The sequence below is a fragment of the Trypanosoma brucei genome (assembly GCF_000002445.2).
Source record: "Trypanosoma brucei brucei TREU927 chromosome 11 chr11_scaffold01 genomic scaffold, whole genome shotgun sequence".
NCBI classification, from domain to species: Eukaryota; Euglenozoa; class Kinetoplastea; order Trypanosomatida; family Trypanosomatidae; genus Trypanosoma; species Trypanosoma brucei.
In genome coordinates, this window is record NT_165288.1 from 652,965 (window position 1) to 672,018 (window position 19,054).

General features: G+C 44.9%; 6 protein-coding genes across 6 annotated transcripts, besides 19 other annotated features; all 6 read left to right on the plus strand.

The window, feature by feature from the left end:
* Nucleotides 1-63: 63 nt before the first annotated feature.
* Nucleotides 64-85: a sequence feature (AT_rich).
* A 411-nt stretch (nt 86-496) lies between these two features.
* Nucleotides 497-529: a microsatellite.
* Nucleotides 530-824: 295 nt separating this feature from the next.
* Nucleotides 825-865: a microsatellite.
* A 161-nt stretch (nt 866-1,026) lies between these two features.
* Nucleotides 1,027-1,108: a sequence feature (A-rich).
* Nucleotides 1,109-1,301: 193 nt separating this feature from the next.
* Nucleotides 1,302-1,324: a sequence feature (AT_rich).
* A 134-nt stretch (nt 1,325-1,458) lies between these two features.
* Nucleotides 1,459-1,507: a sequence feature (GA-rich).
* A 47-nt stretch (nt 1,508-1,554) lies between these two features.
* Nucleotides 1,555-1,599: a microsatellite.
* Nucleotides 1,600-2,170: 571 nt separating this feature from the next.
* Nucleotides 2,171-2,215: a sequence feature (T-rich).
* A 52-nt stretch (nt 2,216-2,267) lies between these two features.
* Nucleotides 2,268-2,288: a microsatellite.
* Nucleotides 2,289-2,338: 50 nt separating this feature from the next.
* Nucleotides 2,339-3,046, plus strand: Tb11.22.0006 (hypothetical protein, conserved; the record flags this gene model as incomplete). Its single annotated transcript, XM_823226.1, has 1 exon — nt 2,339-3,046. One exon carries the CDS (start codon nt 2,339-2,341, stop codon nt 3,044-3,046), a length of 708 nt encoding a protein of 235 aa, XP_828319.1.
* Nucleotides 3,047-3,644: 598 nt separating this feature from the next.
* Nucleotides 3,645-5,519, plus strand: Tb11.22.0005 (phenylalanyl-tRNA synthetase, putative; the record flags this gene model as incomplete). Its single annotated transcript, XM_823227.1, has 1 exon — nt 3,645-5,519. The coding sequence occupies one exon, from the start codon at nt 3,645-3,647 to the stop codon at nt 5,517-5,519; it is 1,875 nt and encodes a 624-aa protein (XP_828320.1).
* Nucleotides 5,520-6,595: 1,076 nt separating this feature from the next.
* Nucleotides 6,596-6,639: a sequence feature (GA-rich).
* A 231-nt stretch (nt 6,640-6,870) lies between these two features.
* Nucleotides 6,871-6,934: a microsatellite.
* A 73-nt stretch (nt 6,935-7,007) lies between these two features.
* Nucleotides 7,008-7,065: a microsatellite.
* Nucleotides 7,066-7,301: 236 nt separating this feature from the next.
* Nucleotides 7,302-7,338: a sequence feature (A-rich).
* Nucleotides 7,339-7,554: 216 nt separating this feature from the next.
* On the plus strand, nt 7,555-9,108 carry Tb11.22.0004 (hypothetical protein, conserved; the record flags this gene model as incomplete). The annotated part of the gene is made up of 1 exon (XM_823228.1): nt 7,555-9,108. One exon carries the CDS (start codon nt 7,555-7,557, stop codon nt 9,106-9,108), a length of 1,554 nt encoding a protein of 517 aa, XP_828321.1.
* A 749-nt stretch (nt 9,109-9,857) lies between these two features.
* Nucleotides 9,858-9,905: a sequence feature (GA-rich).
* A 414-nt stretch (nt 9,906-10,319) lies between these two features.
* Nucleotides 10,320-10,372: a sequence feature (GA-rich).
* A 633-nt stretch (nt 10,373-11,005) lies between these two features.
* On the plus strand, nt 11,006-13,747 carry Tb11.22.0003 (phosphoglycerate kinase, putative; the record flags this gene model as incomplete). Its single annotated transcript, XM_823229.1, has 1 exon — nt 11,006-13,747. One exon carries the CDS (start codon nt 11,006-11,008, stop codon nt 13,745-13,747), a length of 2,742 nt encoding a protein of 913 aa, XP_828322.1.
* A 433-nt stretch (nt 13,748-14,180) lies between these two features.
* Tb11.22.0002 (hypothetical protein, conserved) lies at nt 14,181-14,666 on the plus strand (the record flags this gene model as incomplete). Its single annotated transcript, XM_823230.1, has 1 exon — nt 14,181-14,666. One exon carries the CDS (start codon nt 14,181-14,183, stop codon nt 14,664-14,666), a length of 486 nt encoding a protein of 161 aa, XP_828323.1.
* A 385-nt stretch (nt 14,667-15,051) lies between these two features.
* Tb11.02.0010 (hypothetical protein, conserved) lies at nt 15,052-15,708 on the plus strand (the record flags this gene model as incomplete). The annotated part of the gene is made up of 1 exon (XM_823231.1): nt 15,052-15,708. One exon carries the CDS (start codon nt 15,052-15,054, stop codon nt 15,706-15,708), a length of 657 nt encoding a protein of 218 aa, XP_828324.1.
* Nucleotides 15,709-16,135: 427 nt separating this feature from the next.
* Nucleotides 16,136-16,164: a microsatellite.
* An 871-nt stretch (nt 16,165-17,035) lies between these two features.
* Nucleotides 17,036-17,073: a microsatellite.
* Nucleotides 17,074-17,281: 208 nt separating this feature from the next.
* Nucleotides 17,282-17,303: a sequence feature (AT_rich).
* Nucleotides 17,304-18,062: 759 nt separating this feature from the next.
* Nucleotides 18,063-18,083: a sequence feature (AT_rich).
* Nucleotides 18,084-19,054: the final 971 nt, after the last annotated feature.

Below are 19,054 nucleotides of genomic sequence, written 5' to 3' on the forward strand. Positions count from 1 at the left end.
TATGTGAGCGACGAACCAATGGAGGAATGGACGGCCATACAAAAAAAAAAACAACACGCGCACAAAAAAAATAATAATAATAAATGGAACACACATGTACGAAGAAATTTAAACTATAACAAAGATACACAGACACGAAAAAAAAAATAAATGAAAAAAATACAGAGATCATCAGTGCACACTGAGCGTGGGGGGTGGGGGTGCAAACGATGAATTACATTTAATTTGCACACCATTCTCTGTGAGTCTTATGACTTCATGTCATGGCAGCGCCCCCTGAGCATATGGAAGTTTTTGTGTTTTACTTCTCGGAGCCGCTTCAACTGCGCTGGAGTGTTGTGCTGCTTTTACTGCTACTGCTTTTATAGCTTTTGCAGTATTTACTGTGGTGCTTAGCTCTTTTAGCGCCCCGGTCTAACACAATTCGCATATTCACACGTCAACATATTTCCTCTTTGGAGTACATAAACACATAAACACATACACGCATACACAAATATGCATATATATATATATATATATATATATACGCAAGTACTCGCATCCATACGCACAGATGCGTGCATGTATTCATGAATAAATGATTATGTGCATGTGCATATTTGGGCGTTTGTTTCCCTTTTTTTTCTCTCTTTCCACCCTCCTTCCAATCAACACCTCCTGTTTCTTACGGGAGGAGGGAACGGGTCGGAAGCGCTGTGGTTTAGCCGTTTATAATTCCTTCCTTTTTTCTTTCCCTCTTCTTTGCGCGTCAGCCAGTTGGGAAGAAATATAATGGAAGTGAAGAGTGAAACGGTAATGGAATGCGTATTTCTGCTTGCGTTTATTTATATTTGTATATATATATATATATATATATATATATTTGTGTATTTGTATGTGCTTGTGTGCGTTTATGCCTGGGGGGGGGGGCGCTGTGTTTGCTTTAATTTATATTTAATCGCACTAATGAGACAACTCACCTCAGGAAAGCTTGTGCCAACTCTGTTACGTGTGGTAAGACACAACAAAAAAAAGTTTCGTTTCAATATCAAAGATAATAAAATAAAATAAAATACAAAAAAAAAGAGAACGATGTAGTTGAAACAAAATCACCAAAAAAAAAATATGTCTGGTCGTTTGTGGGTTTGAGGCAAGTTATCTCGCTTCTCTCCTTTTCCTCTCTTTTTGGTTTGTCGTTCGCTTATTTCTTCCTTTCGAGAAGGATGGAGGAGAACATTCTTTCACTTAATTATCCCTCTTTATTTAATTCATTTGCTTCTTCTGTTGACATGGTGTGGTGCGGTGCTTGAGGATGCAACTAATTTATTTATTTATTTTTTAAGTGAGCCTCGCACCGGCTGTAATAATGTGAAAAAAAAACACTTTCTCACACCAGTGCGCGCACGAAGAAGCTGAAGCAAACATTATCGCTTGCATTCGTCGGTCATTTTGTGTGGGTGAAAAGGATGACGGGTGAGAGAAGGGAAAAAAGAAAGGAAAAGAAAGAAGTAAAAGAAAAGAGAGGCGTGTGTGTGTGAGAAAAGGAGAGTTGAAGAAAGGAGGAGCGGGGAAAAGACATAACATAACAAGACAAAACAAAATAAAAACAAAACAGAAATGAGAATCCGGACGCGGTGACTTCAGAGATTCCGTCGGTCTATGATTTATTTTTCTCTTTGGGCGATCAGGCGACTGTTGCGTGTGTGGGAGCGCAAACGTATTGCCTCCTTCCAAGTGCAGTTACTCACGTTATTAGCGGTCGGTTGTTCTTCCCCCCCTTTTTTGGTACTTGTGGGGTTACAATAGAGTTGTTGCTTTCGAACGAAGGAAAGACATGCAAATCTTTTTCAAAAAAACAAAAGAGAGGAGGAAAATGATGAAATCAACAACATTCCAACAGTAAATGCATTTTAATGAAAATCGAAACCGATGCGTAGTGAAGCGAACTTTTTTTTTTGTTTTGCTTTATCTTCTTTTTATTTTTAGCTACTAACCAGCGGAGAAGGAACCTTCTTCACCCCTGAAGGTTTGGTTACTTTCTAGGCATCTTTTGTCCGACGCCCTTCCGAGGCCAATGAATCTACTGAATTGTATACATTTGTAATTATGTATCACCACTGAAGCGTAATCGGTGTGATTTTCTCTATTTTCCATTCAACATCTGCTTCATCATATTTATTACATGCACTCTTTCTTTTTTTCTTTTTTTTCCATTGTGGTGTTTTTTTTTTTTCAACTCTTTACAAGCTCACAAAGAAATAGACGTCGAGACAGGCAGGCATAAGTATATATATATATATATATATTACCTTTTATTTTCTTTTAGTTGTACTCCTCATATTTAGCTTTGGTTGTGATGTATGCTTCGCATAAAAAGGATATTAACCGCCACAAAAGTTTCCACCCACTGACGTTTCAAAACCTCAGCCGGGTGGAGCGTGGCCTCGAAAAGGAGGAAGAAAAGAAAAAAGCGAAGGAGCAACGCAATGCTGAACTTCTTCATGATCAGGAACAGCGTCGCTACGATGATCTCGTTATTTCCGCCTCCGGTGATTCCATAGCCGCACGTGTTGCGAAGTTTAGACAAGTGGAAAATGTTTTTGCGGCAGAGGAGGATAAGCCCGCATTGCAGCCGGAGGCGGTTGCCGTGATGGGGCAGAAAACCAGTGCACTCACATTCCAAAAAGATCCATTGGAAGCGAAAAAATTAACGCAAAAACGTCAACGTGATGATGTTACCACGAAAAATGAGAAAGGCGGTAGCGAGGGGCAGAGTTTTGGCGGGGCTGGTAGAAAGGAAGAGGAGAGAAAAGTGAGTGGGAGTTTAGTGACGGGTTTCATAACAAAATCTGATGCGGCTCAGTTGCGAAAAGAACTTGACAAACTTCAAAAAGAACGGCACGACCCCCTGCGGAGAGTTGAGCAGTTTCAGAATCGCACGGTTGCGGCTGAGGCCAAACGGCGGGCTCTTGAGGCACGTGCCGCATCAAACAATAGTCGCGGGGATTTGCAGAAAGATATCATACACAGTCGCCTGCAAGAACTGCTGGATATGAAAAAGTGAAGGGCACGAGGAGGGGGGGGGGGAAACGTGCAGTGGTAGTAGTCGTGTCATTTTTGGTAGTATCGATTAGGTTTCCGAGATGTATACATATTTTCAGGTATGCACTCATATGTTGAAATGCCGCGTAAACCACATGTGCATTCCTTGCTGGAGCTTCAATATCTAGCGAAGGAGCTGTGTGGTATGGAGACACATTTTGATTCCTTCACCACACACGTAGCGTGCTGCACAAAGTCGCCGGTGGTGTATGAGCTACGATTCCTTTCTCAGGGAAGTCGGACCATGAGACACGAGTGGAGTTACTTATGATTTTGCTTGTATTTCCATTAGCCTCTAGTTTCCCACCTCTGTTTGGAATGTCAAAAACCAACTTCTGGTATGCTTTCCCCCCTCTCTTCCACACCTTCTCACGTGATCATTATCTTTCTTTATTTGCTCTCCCCCTTTTCTGTGCTCGCCAGAGGTTAAACTCTCTTTTAAGAAAGTGATCGGTTTTGTTTGTTGTTGTTTTCGAAGAAGGAAACAAAAAAAAAAAAAGAACGATCGGCGGTGGTATTGACGGTTGCACAGACAAAAAGGAAATAAAATAAATAGCACCATGCCAACCCTCGCTGTTGTGCGTGATTATCTCTTTGATTTTATCGGGAAAAGCTACACGGAGGACCAATTCGAAGACATATGCTTTCAATTTGGTGTGGAGCTCGATGATGTGACAAGTGAGCGCGAGATGTTCCGCCGTGAGCAAGGCGAAGCCGTTGCAGCCAAGGGAGAGGAGCTTTCTGATGCCGTCATCTACAAGATTGATACACCAGCCAATCGCTACGACCTTCTTTGTGCTGAGGGAATGGGTACTGCGATGAAGGTATTTCTCGGCATGACCCCTGCGCCTCGGTTCCAATTACTCAACCGTGCAAATCCACTCTACAAAGTAACGGTGGAAAAGTCCGTGCGCAATGTACGGGATTACATTGTTTGTGCCGTGTTACGAAACGTTCGTCTTGACAAGCGCAGCTACCGCAGTTTTATTGATTTTCAGGACAAACTCCACTTGGGTCTTGCACGACGCCGTGCGCTTGCTTCTGTTGGGACGCACGACTTGGATAAGATTAATCAGAATGAGTTCCTTTACGCCGCCCGGCCGAAGGAGAGCATACGGTTTGTTCCACTCAATCAACAGGAACGGGTGCTGGATTGTCGGGGCAATGGCCTCGCAGAGTTTTATAAGGACGACCGACACATCTCTAAGTTTATTCCGCTTATCTCTGAATTCTCCCATTACCCCGTGGTGCTGGACGGCAAGGGTGAAAACATTCTCTCCCTTCCACCCATTATCAACTCGGACTACTCGTGCATCAGTGCAAACACCAGGAACATCTTTATCGAGTGCACTGCACCAGATCATCACAAGGCGAGTGTTTTAGTGAACCAACTCGTTTGCGCCTTCTCAACTTATTGCGAGAAGCCCTTTACCGTGGAGGCGGTGCGTGTTGTGTACGATGAACCCACTCCTGATGGCACGAAGGAGGAAGTGACTCCCAACTTGGATCCTCGACTAGTCTCCGTAGAGCAGTCGAAGGTTGAGAAACTCATTGGCATTAAACTTAACTCAGCCAATCATATGGGTGAACTTCTGGAGCGTATGCTGCACCATGTAGCAAAGGTGGAGGACAGCACCGTAACAGTAGAAGTCCCTCCAACGCGACCTGATGTATTGGGACCAACGGACCTTATGGAAGATGTTGCGGTGGCCTACGGTTACGATAATATTACCCACAAAGAGTGCTTGACATTTGGTGACGTGGCGCAGCAACCACTGAGTAAACTCTCGCATCTTATTCGTATCGAGATGGCTAACGCCGGTTATATGGAGCTCTTGACCTTTTCGCTTTGCTCCCGCGAGGAGGGATTTACTCGTCTAAATCGCGTGGATGATGATGTGGCCGTACATATCGCAAACCCCAAAACTATGGAGTTCCAAATATGCCGCCCCTCACTCATGCCGGGCATCCTAAAGACACTTAATGCCAATAAATCGCACCCACTTCCCCTTCGATTCTTTGAGTGCGCTGATATAGTTCTCTTGGATAATGAAAAGAACTTTCCTCCTGTCATCACCCCAAAACTAGAGTACCCCAACTGCGGGGCGCGCAATCAACGGCATCTTGCCGCCCTACATTGCTGTAGTGAGTCTAGCAGTTTTGAAGATATACACGGACTTGTGGAATTTGTCATGGCTAAACTTGGTGTTGTGCGGAAAGTGGGGGAAGAGGTTGTGGATGGTGATTCATACACGCTGGAGAGGAGCAGTGATGGTGCCTTCTTTCCTGGTCGTTGCATGGATGTTTTTCTGCACCGCAGTGGGCAGAAGGTGTGTATTGGAGGCTTTGGTGTTGTTCACCCGAACACGCTGAAGGCGTATGACATCCCCTTTCCATGCTCATACATGGAGCTGAATGTTCAGTTTGCCCAGTAGACGCGTGCGTGCGTAATTCACTCGCGTTATGTTCGCTTCGGTTCCGACGAAATTTCTGTCAGTTTGTTTGGTTGATGGTGAGGTGAGAGGTGGGATGAGTGTACCGAATGGAAGGTAAATAAAGTAAATGAATGGAGCAGACCATGGAAAACTTTCTGAGCGGCATTGCATGCTTGTTGCTCATTTTCTCCCACTCACCAGTCGCATCACCGTTATTTCTCATTATCACTCGCGATTTTGTATGATTCTTATTAACATTTTTCTGCGGAAGCGCAGACCTTTTACATACTGTGAATGAGTCAGTAGGGATTTGCATTGCGAACTCGCATGGCGCGGAGATGAGAAATGAATCACATCTTAAATATATAATGGCGAAGGATTATTTGGATGAATTTCGTTCTTTAGGCGGAGTGGGGGAAGCTTATTTGTCGTTGAAGTAAGGAAGCGGTGACGGTGAATGAACCTCAGGGCAATACCAGAAACATTCATTAATGTCTTTTCATGCATTTGCATCCCTTCAAATTATCCTCCTCCCTGTCGTTATTTGAGATCCTTTATTTGACACACTGCGTGCCAATGGTGGCTGTAGATACATCCATCTCGTAGTGAGGAGAACGCGATATTTAAAAAACTCTTTCGACGTAGCTGCAAATGCAGCGAGTAGTCAGGTGAGTGAAACATGTGCGTGAAAGACAGCGAGAGGCTCCAGGAGGTTAAACAAGACCAAAAAAGAAAGGAATAGAGAAGGAAGTTTAAAGGAAAATAAAACAATGTGGATAACGGAATTTAAGGCTGATTATAGTGGTGTCTGCACATGAGGATTAAGGGCGGAGGCAAAGCGTGGGACTTGTGTTTTTGCAATGTTCCACTCACCTCTTTCACTTACCTATCCATTTCTCTTTTTTCATTTTTATTTCTTAAGCAGAGGATATAAATGTGAGGCCCACTACCAAATCACTTCCAACCACCTAAACCGTATACGACACAGAAGTTCACAATTTGTGGTTGGCGCTTTGATCTGAAAGAAGGCGATTTATTATTGCCGTGGGGTGTGAGGGAATCGAGAGAAAAGGAAAAGAAAAAGCAGGAAAAGGAGGAGGAGAAATAGAAGGAGAAGGAGGGAGGGATTGAGTCTCTCCTTTAAGTGTGTAAGAGACTCTTCCCTCCCTTTTTTGATAACTATCACCGTATTATTCTCTGCTGCCTTTTGCTTTCATATTTAACGGTAAATGAATATTCCCCATTCTCTCCTCCGTCTTTGGATTCATTGTACTTTTTTTTAAAAAATTTCCCCCGCGACCGCGTGGTGCACGCCCGTACGCAACCCATTACTGTTGTTGGTGCTGTAATTTACATACCTACATGTGGATAACCAACACACGTATACTCGTATATATATATACATACATACATACCAGCGGTAACGGCAACAACGTGTGAAATCGTTACATTGTTAACGGCGTGTGCGTAGCGGCAGACGCAGTGCAGGAAGAGAGAAGAAAAAAAGGGGGAAAGGAAAAGGAAAGAAAAGGAAAAGAAAAGAAAAAGCAGCCTCCATTTCGAATCGGTGGAGCAACCGAAGTGTGAGTGCTGAAACGCTTTGCTACGGGCAAAGTGGAAGAAGAGAAGGAAGACAGATATAAATTAAAAGAAAAAAAAGGGAAGACACGTGCGTACATTTGTATTGTGAGGAGGGGAGGTACAAAAGAATAAGAAATATAATAATCGAAAGGAAATAAATTGAGGATCTAAAGACAAAGATCTACTCAAGAAATCTTCTCTAAAAGAAAAAAGAAGAATAGAGAAAAAAGGAAAAGAATCCAAGGCGTCAATTAATAATAAGGTGAGTTTAAAGGGTTAAATGCCCAACCCATACAGGAAAAACAAGGATACATCGCGTATACCGTGTGTCTACTTTAAAAGAGGGTCATGCGCGAACAAGCACTGCCCATTTCTTCATGTGCGTGGCGGTGAAAAAGTCGGACACGAACCTGGGAAAGCACCAGGGGATGTGGGGACAAACCTTCTTTGTACGATGTTGAAGTTGGTGTTTGAGAAACAGCAGCAGCGGGTGTATAACGCGGAAACAGGGGTCTTGAACCTGACGCAGTTTAAGGAAATTCCTGACCTCACGGATGTGGCGGGATCCATCAACTTTAACACACAGGCTTTCTGCCAGGCATTGTGTTCGACAATAAAGTCGCTTATTGTGCCTCCTCCATCAGCAATTCAACTGAAAGGCAATGGCATATTGTCGGTGTCACATCTAGCGATGCAGTTGGAAAAGGCAGACCTTCATCTGACGCTTCGTGCCATTTCATTAGAAGCCAACCTAATCAAGTCGGTTGAGTCATTGCAAGAGTTGAAGAAATTCACCAACTTGCGGGAGATTGTACTGAGAGACAATCCTATCGCAAATCGGAGCGACTATCGGACAACTATTAAGAAATTGATGCCGTCGTTAATTGGTTTAGATGGAGAGTCCATATGTGTGCCCCCTTTAAGTTTACCGTGGCCTCAGTTCTCTCCGACGGGATACAGTGAGGCGCAGAAGCATGTGCTGCAGTTCATACAATGCGGGTTGTTAAACCCACTGGAAGGCGACGGTGCTTCCGGAGTTGCACACGGTGTAGACGCTGTTTCGGACTTGTACGCGGCAAATGCGGTTTTGACCCTCTCCCTCTCTTCGCCAGAAGTTGCTGTAAGCACGCCCATGCGCACGATGAACGGTGCGGCGGGTGTGCCGCAACAGCGGAACGTAATCAGGGATATTGTGAGTCTTCGGTTAAAACAAACTGAAAGTAATCACAACCTTCTGCACGGTGTAAAGTCGACTGTTGTTGCGCTTGGTCGGACGAAGGTGTGTTCTCAGATGGAGCACTGGTTGTACCCAAAGACCTTTAGGGTTCATCATTACCTCCATAGCAGCGCTAGCACCGTCTTTCTTGACAATTCGTACCTCACAGGCCCGTCGCCCACAGCGATGAAAGTACCCGTGACAATAGTGACACTCCATGGCACCATGACGTGGAACAACACCGGTGTACCGGGTGATGCGACAACTATTGGCCCAATGACCATTCGGCGCAACTTCACTCGTGTGTTAAGTGTTACACAAGGGGATGCGGGACGCTGGCTAATCACTAATGACATGGTGTCGTTGTATTTGACGCCGAGTGGGTCATCTGCATCGTCGAAAAGTGGCAACGGAGTGCCTGAAACGACTCAACTGAGCGAGTGCCGCATTCTGCTCGACCCACGCAGCGACCGTAGCCGTGCGGAGGTACTCAGCCGAAAGAAGGACGTACCGGTAGAGGTGATTATGGCATTGTGTCAACACGTTGGTAACGATGCGGAGTTATTTACCGTGTTGGATGATATCCGCGGCGTGCCACTCAGTGCCTTTGAACACTGTGCCAACCTAGCAGGGGAGAATATCATGGAAAGCATTCAGATGTGTCGTTTAGTGAATCTTTTCGGGATGGCACCACAAAATGCATTGGAGATGCTTAGGCACAATAACGGTAACTGGAGTGATACTGTTGCTGCGGTTGCTGCTACCGCGCCTGTGGCGGCAGTCCCGCAGTGATTTTTGATTCTCTGTGGTATCTGGAGGTTTGCCGTTTCCGGAGCTTGTATTCAACTATTTATAATGGCGTTACAGCCACAACCATTTCTCTCTTCTCCATTTGTAGGTTTTACCTGGTGTGATCACCGCTGCTTGATCAGCAACCAAAAAAAAAAAAGAAAAAGAGCTGCGTTGATGTGTTCGCAACAACATCTTTAACAAGCCGTTTTTCCTCTTTGTTCAGCGCATAAACAAAGGAATTCGGAGAAGGGAAGGAGGGAAATAAAGTTGTAACGTAGGATCGTGTAAGCAATGAAGTGCAGGAGGATGCGGTGGTGCGAGTGGAAGAGCGCTATGCATCATATTATAATAACATACGTGAGTTGGAGAGAAATGAAGGAATGGGAGTGTTGATACTGGGTGGTAGTGGTGATGCAAGAGGGGGAAAAAAAGGGATATGAGAAAACGGGTTGTGGCGCTAAATGTTCCTTTAAGTTGCGGTTGACCACTGAGCCAGACACCGTAGAGTGTTGCCATCTGTGCACTAATAATGTGGCTGTATGGTGAAGTCCGTTGAACCGTGTGACGGTTTTCTTTCTTTTTGGCGTGGGTGGTGTTGTTATGCTTTTTTAAAAAAATTTCCTCCTCCCGTCTTTGAGGTGTGATATGGTGTGCCCAAGTCTAATGTGTTTGAGGGGCGGAAGGTACGTAAAGTAAATGTGCCTAACTGCACACGGAGAAGCGAAACGAAACCAAAATAAAAATACGATAGGAGGAACGAAAAAGAAAGGGGGAAAGAAGAAGAAGAGGAAAAAAAACATCAGATGATGACGTGGCCGCATTCCTTCCCTTTGTTTCCTACTATATACACAACGAGGGCTTCAATTACTGCGCGGTAGTTTGGATTACATTGGATTCTGCATCCCTCCATCTTAGCATGTTGGTGGATGCACGGTTGTGTTTACACCAAAGCTACTTTTGTCTCTGGCACTGCTTCCTCCACTTCCTGAATTTTCTCATTTTGAGTTCCTGTTTACATTTGCACTAACCTCCGTTTCTACACGAACGCAAGCAGTGACACTAGACAGATTGTGGTTTGCAGTCAATTAGTGCTTTTCTGACACGTACATTCTGTTGTGAATTTACGAAATTTTTACAAGCGCTTCAGGGCGGTTGAGGTAACGACAGCGGGGTTTACAGCGGTGCGCCGCCAGAGGGAGGGGAAAGGGGGAAAAAAAAGGAAGAAAGGAAGGAAATGGGAAAGAGAAAAAGAAAAAGAAAGAAAATCAGCCAACAAAGGAACTGGCGACAGCGGCTTGTGTTCTAGTGACTTTTTTGACGTTTGTCGTTGTGAAGACACTTTATACGAAAAAAAAAAAACTGTGTCGTTATACGTAATCGAAAGGTACATCTACTTAGTTGCATAATGCCCACCACAATGTGTGATATTATATCGTACTGTGTTGTACCATAACCTCATTACTCTTTCTCTATCCATTCGTATCGGCGAGGCCTCAAACCGTAAGAACCTCCGCCGAAAGGTAGTCCACTTAGGGTTTATACAAAAAAAAATCTGTTGATAATAAGGACATCGCAGAATCAATAAACAGTTTTGTAAAGGACAAATTCAAGGATAAACTCAGGGGGTTCCCTGTGACTTCTTGTTTTCTCCCACAAGGTTTCAAGGAGGGTTGTATTTACCCTTTGTCGCGCCGAACTTGAGGGTCTCAGGTGCTCCGTGAAGACGCAGGTAGATACCCACAGGCATATATAAATATATACATATTACATATACGCATTTGTCTACACATCTGTACTTGTATACGTGGCTGTATATCCGCTCGGGGAGATAACTAATTAGAGAAGAAAAAATATAAGTGAGGTACGATACCACATATAAAGAAAAAAGTTTCCCGCCATGTCTCTTAGCGCCTTACGGTCCAAACGCACCGTAAATGATATTTGGCCTGTCCGTTACAAACGTTTTTTTGTATTGACGGACCCTCAGAATATCATAGGAGAAACCACCGACGGACTGGCAACACTCACAACCATTTCTTATCTACTGGAAAGGGAAGCTGCTGTTGTGGTTGCCTCATCCTTTGGCGACTTGAAGGGCATTCCTCTCAGTTTTTCAAGGGGACAGCGTGAGGAGGCGATTGAAATATTTCGAACTGAGGGTGGCATGGGATACACCAACTACTTCAACTCGCTTCCCATAAACCTCAAGGCAGAGGTTCTCAAGGTCGCAAACGGATGCGAAACACCCGTGGATTCCGTAACCCTATCTCCTGTGGAAGTAAATGGTGCATTTGCAGCGCTTTCCATACGTCAAAAGGCTGCTGCTCTTCACAATGTGTTTCCACGAGTGGAATTTTCTCAGTGCTCGACTTATGCCTTCGTGCGTGAACTCACCAATCGTTTCCCCACTGTCCCTGTGAAATTCTCTCCCGATCCGCTGAATGCCCCGATCAGTCAGCTGAAGCCGGGGGAAATACTGGTGCTTGAAAATTTAAAGTTTTACCAAAATGAAATTTCACCGAACCATGAAGAGCGTGTGGCGATGGCTGAGGTTTTGGCGTCCTACTGTGATTACTGTGTTAATGAATCCTTCGCAACAGTGTGTGCCGTCCACGCCAGTAACACCGAGTTACCCAAGATCCTCTACCATGGTGCTGCTGGTTTTTCCATGGAAAAGGAACTCGCCTTCTTCCTCAGCTTCCTCGCCCACCCTCCTCGTCCCATTGTTGTTGTTGTGGCCGGAAGGCAGTCCTCAAAAAAACTCCGTATGATTCGCAGTTTGGTTGGAAAAGTTGATAAGATTCTTGTGGCGGGTGCGTTGATCATGCCTTTCCTAGCAGCTAAGGGCCTTACAACTGACAAGTCTTTCAACAACTCCGAACGGGTGGAACGAAGGCGGCTGAATGAAGCCGCCGAAGTGGAGGAGCTGTCGGTACCTTGTGTTGGGTTTGCTCAAGAAATTATCACATTGTGTGAGAAAAACGGCGTTGAGTTGGTTTTCCCCGTGGACCACGTCGTGACAAGGAGGATCACAAAAGCTACGGAGGACTCTGCGGCTATTGTTGAGTCAATTGCGGTCCCTTCGGATGTCTATGCTGTGGATTGCAGCGCGAACACGATCGCACTTTTTACGAAGTGTATTCGCCCTTGTCAGTGTGTCTTCTGGACTGGAACCTTTGGCTGCACGAGAATGGGCTATTCCGAGGGAACATATGCCTTCGCTAGGGCTCTGGCGCAACAAGGGAAGCTTTCTATTGTCAGTGGCAACAGTACGGCTTGTGTGGTACGGCAACTAGGGCTAACTTCCCAGTTCTCGCACATCTCAAGTGGCGGCAGCACGTGCCTGGATGCGTTACAGGGGCACCACCTTCCTGGTGTAGAGATGCTTTCTGATATTCCTGTGGCAGTGGACGTCAGGAGTTGCATACTAGCAGACGATCTTCTCCGAAGCTTACCCCTCTTCTCGAACTGCTCTTCACACCAACTTAAGGCGGTAGCGCAGAAGTTTGTGCGGCGAGTCCATGCCTGTGGTGATTACCTGACGTATTATGGGGACAAGCACGCATGCATGTGGGTTGTTGCGAGCGGTGGGCTGGTGGCCCGGAGTGGTGACACCACACTAACTCTCCCTTCGCGTTATATCGGACGGGGACAGACGGTTGGTATGTACGGTTTCATCACTCAAAGCTTTGCAACAGATACAATTCAAGCGGCCGAAGACGAAACGGTCACATACCAGCTGACATTCTCCTCCCTCCAAGATCTCTTCAACGAGCAATCGGACCTTGCAGCGCAGCTCCTCCAAAACGTGTCAGAAACATTGCGGGTCATGGCAATTGAGGAGTATCGTGAACAGAGCTCTATTATGAACGTGCTGAGGCGTGCGGCTTTGTGCTCTCGGTTTCCCACATTCCTTGCTATACCAAAGGATTGGGGTTTCATGGAAGACGTCATTCAGGATATCATTTCGGGCACCGTGCTGAGTGGAATAACTCAAATATGCACGGGGCAAACGGCACTTTCCTCGCCTCGGACGTTTTCATTGGGTCTGGGTTCATCTACTTCCAGAGGTCACATGGTCCACTGCCTTTGCCGAGTAGTATTACGCGATTTGCTGTACCACAAGCTTATCGAGTACGGCATAATGCCTGCCACCTGCATTTCCTCCATTATTCTTTCCCCGTTTCGACTGAGGGCAATGGGTATGATGTGGAGCGATGTTACGTGCAAAGCCATGTTGGATGAAGCGCTGCTGTTGGCTGTTGAAATGTGCTCCCCTATTGCTGCGCACGGTACATTTCTTGTGGTGCAGCGCCGAATCGAAGTATTACTGAGGCGGAAATGCGCCACCATCGTCAAGTTCTTCCTCACTGCACTGGTTGACGTCGGGTTTGGGTTCGTGTTGTTTCCGCTGACGTTTCACCGCCGTACAAGCGAAGCCATATCGCTTCCTGACCTTTTCCGTTCCAGTGTTTTTAAGCGTCACCAATGGAAAGTAGTGCTGCTTCTGGTATTACGGTGTGTGGTGCATGTGCTTTTGAATGGCGTCCGCAGAGTTCATAGGTTTTGGGTGATTAAGAGAAAATCCGAAAGTGGCTGCAACCTGACACCACAGCGGTTGCCCCGAGTAACAAAATAGAGGGTATTAACGCATATTTCAGGAAAAAACACATGCCCAAACCCAGAAAGAGGGGAACTGAGCTCCACAATCTGAATAAAAGGCGATGTCACAGTTTCTCTCCACTTCATTCACACGAAAGCGTGGTTAGCGATGCGTGGACAATTTGATCTTTTTTCAGCACTTACGTGTGCATGTCCACACTTGAGGTTATCCATGGAAATTTATGTGTAATTACTGTAGTTTATGGTACGCAGTAATTTCGCGGCGAAGGCTGCCTGAAAGCCTTCTCCGTTGCCTGTTTCAGTGCAGTTGTTAGCCGAAACAGCAGATATGCCGAAGCCGTTCCTGCGAAATGTTTCACCGGATCACGTAAGACGTGGAACTCAAGCGGAAATTTGACCTTCGTTTCATCGTGGCAGTAAATTCCTTTACGTCGGAGCATTCCTCCTCCATGGAGGCGTACGTCTATAACACTTTCTGGACTCGATTTGCGCTAAAGGAATATTCACTCGACGATTTTGACTGCTACGAAAAGCACTGGACGGTTATGAATTACACCAACCCCGAGGCATTGCTTCAGTTGCATGACCATGACTTTGTGAAAGAGTTTAACGAGGAATATGCCTCGAGTGGTTACGGTGAAGCAGCATGGGAAAAAATTGCATATCCGAAGATTCTGAAAATGCTTCGTGAAGCATTTGGCATGGTGGTAACGAGGGGTGGGGATCACAGTCGATGCCGTGCGATGTATGGTGTGGATGTTATGCTACGGACGGAGCGCTGTGTTGAAACGGGCGCTTTGACACTTGAGCCTTCGTTACTCGAAATCACCTTCAGTCCGGACTGCCGTCGCGCCTGCAAATATCATCCAACGTTCTTCAATGACATTTTCCACACACTTTTCCTTAGGGATCCAACGAACATGACACCACTGTGAGCTATTTCATTGGAAACATTTTTCTTCCATCATCATTTATGTTGCATGTGGATTTCCATCAGAACTTTGTCACAGAGTGGTGTTGCTTAACATCAATTTTGTGTGAACCCAGATATATATGCGTATGTATGTGAATGTGTGTGTTCCCTTATGCCTATGCTTCTACCCTTTTTCTTTTTCCTTTCAGTAATATCTCAGCTTTCAGGATTACAATCAATAAACAAGCGGACAGAGAGGTGGCTCGGGAGGAAAGCCTTTGCGGACAGTGCGAATTTCTGATTTTCACGTAATCATTCTTCGGGGAGGGGGAGAGACTGTTATTTACTGTCTATATAAGCGTTGATCCCAAAGTAATAACAGTAAGAAACATATAAGATATATCATTATGGGTTGTGGCGGTTCCAAACCTAACGCGGTAAGCAGAGATGTGGAGGAGAAGGCTCTGTATCTTCGTGGTATCAAAGAATCAATCGATAAGGCAGAGGGAAACATGCTTGCCACTCTCCATGCCCTGCAGGCGTTGATGAGATCATATGAATCCACTTCATACTCATTTGTTGAGCTTGCACACGGTACGGACGGCAATACATCATTGAAGGCGAAGACATTTGAGTCTGATATGCGGACACTAAAAGACAGTGGCATCATGCCGAAACTGCAAAAGGACCTCGGCCAGTCCGTCAGTTCCTTGGGAAAAGACATCAGGGCAAAACATGACAAAGCGAATGTGGTGTACAGAGAAATGACACAAGCCAATGACGCGTACTGCAAGTTGCGCGAGCGAGTTAACGGCATAGAGAAGAGTTACGCCAAAAAAAACAAGCCCGTAAGTGAGTGCCCTTCGTACACAAAGAATTGTAAGGAACGTGACGTCTGCTTAGCCAGGTATGAAGGACTTAAAAAAGTTTTCCTGACGTTGGTGGAAGAGCTGAGGACTCTCATCCGTTCCTATGTGACTGCAGGGCTTACGCGATACGCCTTCTCTACTGCGGATTATGCGCAACAGTTGGTGAATAGTCTCCAGAAGTACAAATCCGAGTAATTAGCGCAATGAGCAGAAACATGGACTTAAGATGCAGTTTTCAGACAGGCAATAAAAAGGGGGAAAGGGAAAAAGGTATACATTAAAAAAAAAAAGAGGAAAGGGGACGTGGGGACGGAAGAAACTGATTTTATGTTCGGTTGGGATGGGCGGGTTCCATTCCAGTCCCCCCTAGTAGCGGTGAATTTTTTTTTTTTTTGGAGGAGGGGGGGGACGGGAAAATAAGTCGTTTAGGTGACAGGTGTGTGGACGAGCCGCCGTGCTTATCATTCACATTTTAAACACGGGTTCTGCCGCATTTAAGTTTCGTTTTGCTTCCGCTTTGGTGTTCTGAAGGTGATGTTTTTTTTTTCTTATATTTTGACTTATGCAATCGGGATCATTTCCTTTTTTGTTCTCGGTGTATGTGATTTTGTGTTTGGCTTCCTTTTTTTTTTTTTTTTTCTTTTTTTTTTTGGTGTTTCTTTTTCGAATATCTCTACCCCACTTTTTTTCTGTTTGACACATCGTTTAAGTTGGGCTGTGCGTTGATGATGAAAAATAGATGCTTACCGCTGCTCTTTCCGGTTTTTTTTTCAGCTCCAACGTTGCCGTTACTTGTTGTAGCATTTGTTCTATTATATTACTAGAGCTATGAATAGATAAGACATGGGAGTAATCTGCCTAATCTTTACTGTTTTGTTTTGTTTTGGTCCCTGAGTATTAGGCGTGCGTGTGTGCGTGCCCACATATGTATTTAAAAAAAAAAAATAGTAATGAAAGACCTACACCTGTTTGTTCCCTTTCCTCATTGTTTCCTCTTTTTTTTTTCTGAGGCACCTTACAAGGTTTATGCGAGGGGCAGGTTGTTCATTTCACACGAAAAATCGCTATTATATTAGTAAATAATGTTTGCTGTTTCCACCTCCTGGAAAAAAAAAAGGGAGGAAAAGATATATGTAACAAAATAAAGTAAGAAAATTAAAAAAAAAACAACCTTCCGAAAATACATACAGAACACGGAACATATCCGTCAGAGAGGAGCTCCATTATTGGAACATTCTTTTTCTTGCTTTTTCGTTTATTGCAGTGCTGTTGTTCGACCGTTGCGAATAAAAGTGACTAAAAATATATTCTGTCTTCTTCCAACATTTTTCTCGTCTTTCTTTTTTCATTCACATGGGGCACAACATGCTTTACCAACAGATGATATTTCGACGAATCAAAAGACAACAGCGCGTAAGGCACATACAACGTTAAGGGCAAGAAAAAAAAAAGGGAGGGGGGGGGCGGAAAGTAAATAAATTGCGGCAGCATTAACCATTTAGCGGTTAAAAAGAAGGAAGTGAATAATCAAAAAAATAATAATAATAATAATAATAATAAGTAAGGGGAATAAATATGGCATTGATATTAACAACAACAATAATATAATTATTAGTATTATTTGTGAGCCGCTGCGAAGCAGGTTTCTAAATATAAACTCGCCGTTTCCACGCCGAATTTTCACATGGTGCGCGGACTCATCCGAGGTGTACCCGTGAGGTGCGGTATTTGCCGTTTAAAACATCCCTCATGTTTCTTTCCCAACTCGTTAAAAAAAATATATATATATAGCCAATGGATTTGCGTAAACTTCTGCAGACATATCGCTCACCGCCAAATAATACCGCGGTGCAATTTCTCATACACGTGACTTGTGCTGTCGGGGAAAAGACATTTTTTTATTTTTTTTTGCACACTTCGAAAAGAAAAAAAAATTTGCGTTACCCGCTACCGCCATTCACGGCGAGGAAGCTGAGTTTGCCAGAAGATCCGTTTTCTTATCCTTTTTATTTTCTTCCCCTTTTATGTAACTGTTGAAAAACTCATTGTGCCACCTTTGTTATTCTGCAGAACACCAATGCTTCATAAGTCGACTGGGACCTTTTAATTGCTTTTCGAAATATGGTGACGTTTTGGTTTCGTTTGCAGCATTGGGGGAGTAGAATAATGGTCATTAACTGAGGGAAAGATGTTGACGCGCTTCTTATGTTCCCTTTGGGCGTATACTGCATGGTGATGGGTTTCTTCTTGTTCCAACAACTTGGAGAGCTTTAGAACTCGTCGCACTAGCTTCAAAATTAATAAGTGCGTTTGTTTCCCTTATCTGCGACTTTGTCCGCTAATTCATTTTCCTTCATGCCGCAACTAAAAAAAAAAACAAAAAAACAGTAAATTTTGATATCACCGCGTTGCTACTAATGAACGTCGGAACTGACCACTATATAACACACACAAAAATATTCCATCTTCCACCCGATGTGGAAGATGCCTTAAGAGAAATAGTGCCTGCCAATGCCTGCGATGTTATCCACGACGAAGGTTTGTCCTTCATTATTTATTTATTTATTTTAGTAGCCTATTCAACCATACCCCCACCACCACCAATTCCGCACGATAGCTGCTGCCCAACCTCCCAGCGCCCCTATGCTGTTTTATCCTTTTTTCCCCACCCGATTAAGGCGATGGCGGTCACACCCGGCGAAATCCTTTTCTCAATCCACCTTCCCCTTTGCAATGTGTGGGTCCTCTTCCCGCCGTCCAGTTCGTTAGCCTTCAAGTCTTCCAGTGCAAATGTTTTGATATAAATTATTGGGATGGGAGGCTCACCATGTTTTCCTCACGGAAAGGGAAGCCAGTTATCCGTTTCGAACCGCCATCTTTCCGCTGAACTGAGCCGCTTGTGAAGTGTTTTTTTTTTTTGTTGCAGGGATATGGCCGCATCCACGTATCGGGAAACTGGCCCTCTTTGGCCCTGAGTGTTCCGCAATATTCGATCATCCCTTTGCGCACCACCTTCCCCGCAAATTCCCCAGCCGCGGTTCTTCAGCTGTGCTTGCTTATTTGGGCCGAGTGGAAAACCACCCGGCACCTGCACCATAACATATTCTCATTCGAACGGGGCCCAAACAGAAGGTTCGCGGGGTTTTGCACCCTTGGTTCCTACTGAGCCGGCGCTGTCACCCTTCGTCTTCAGTAAACTTGCCTTTTCACACTAAGCCGTTTGTTTCGTGTGTTGCGATGTCACTTTTATTGATTGGGAAGCGGGTGCCAGAAGGTTTGGGGGTTTTGCTTCTCTTACCCGCCCCTTCCCGCCACCACGGGATACGGTGAGTTCCGAGCGCACACGCCAAGTGCCGTATAATGTTGCATTCCCCAGTTGCCGGTTCTGTGGCCCGCCCCTCTGACCGCTGGAAAACGTGGTTGAGTTGTCGCTGCAGTTAATTTTCAGAGACTTCTACATTCCCGCAAGTGCATTCGATTACTTTTTTTCTTTTGTTAATCGGTGTGCTATTCGGCAATGTTGGTCAGTGAGAGCCCTTTG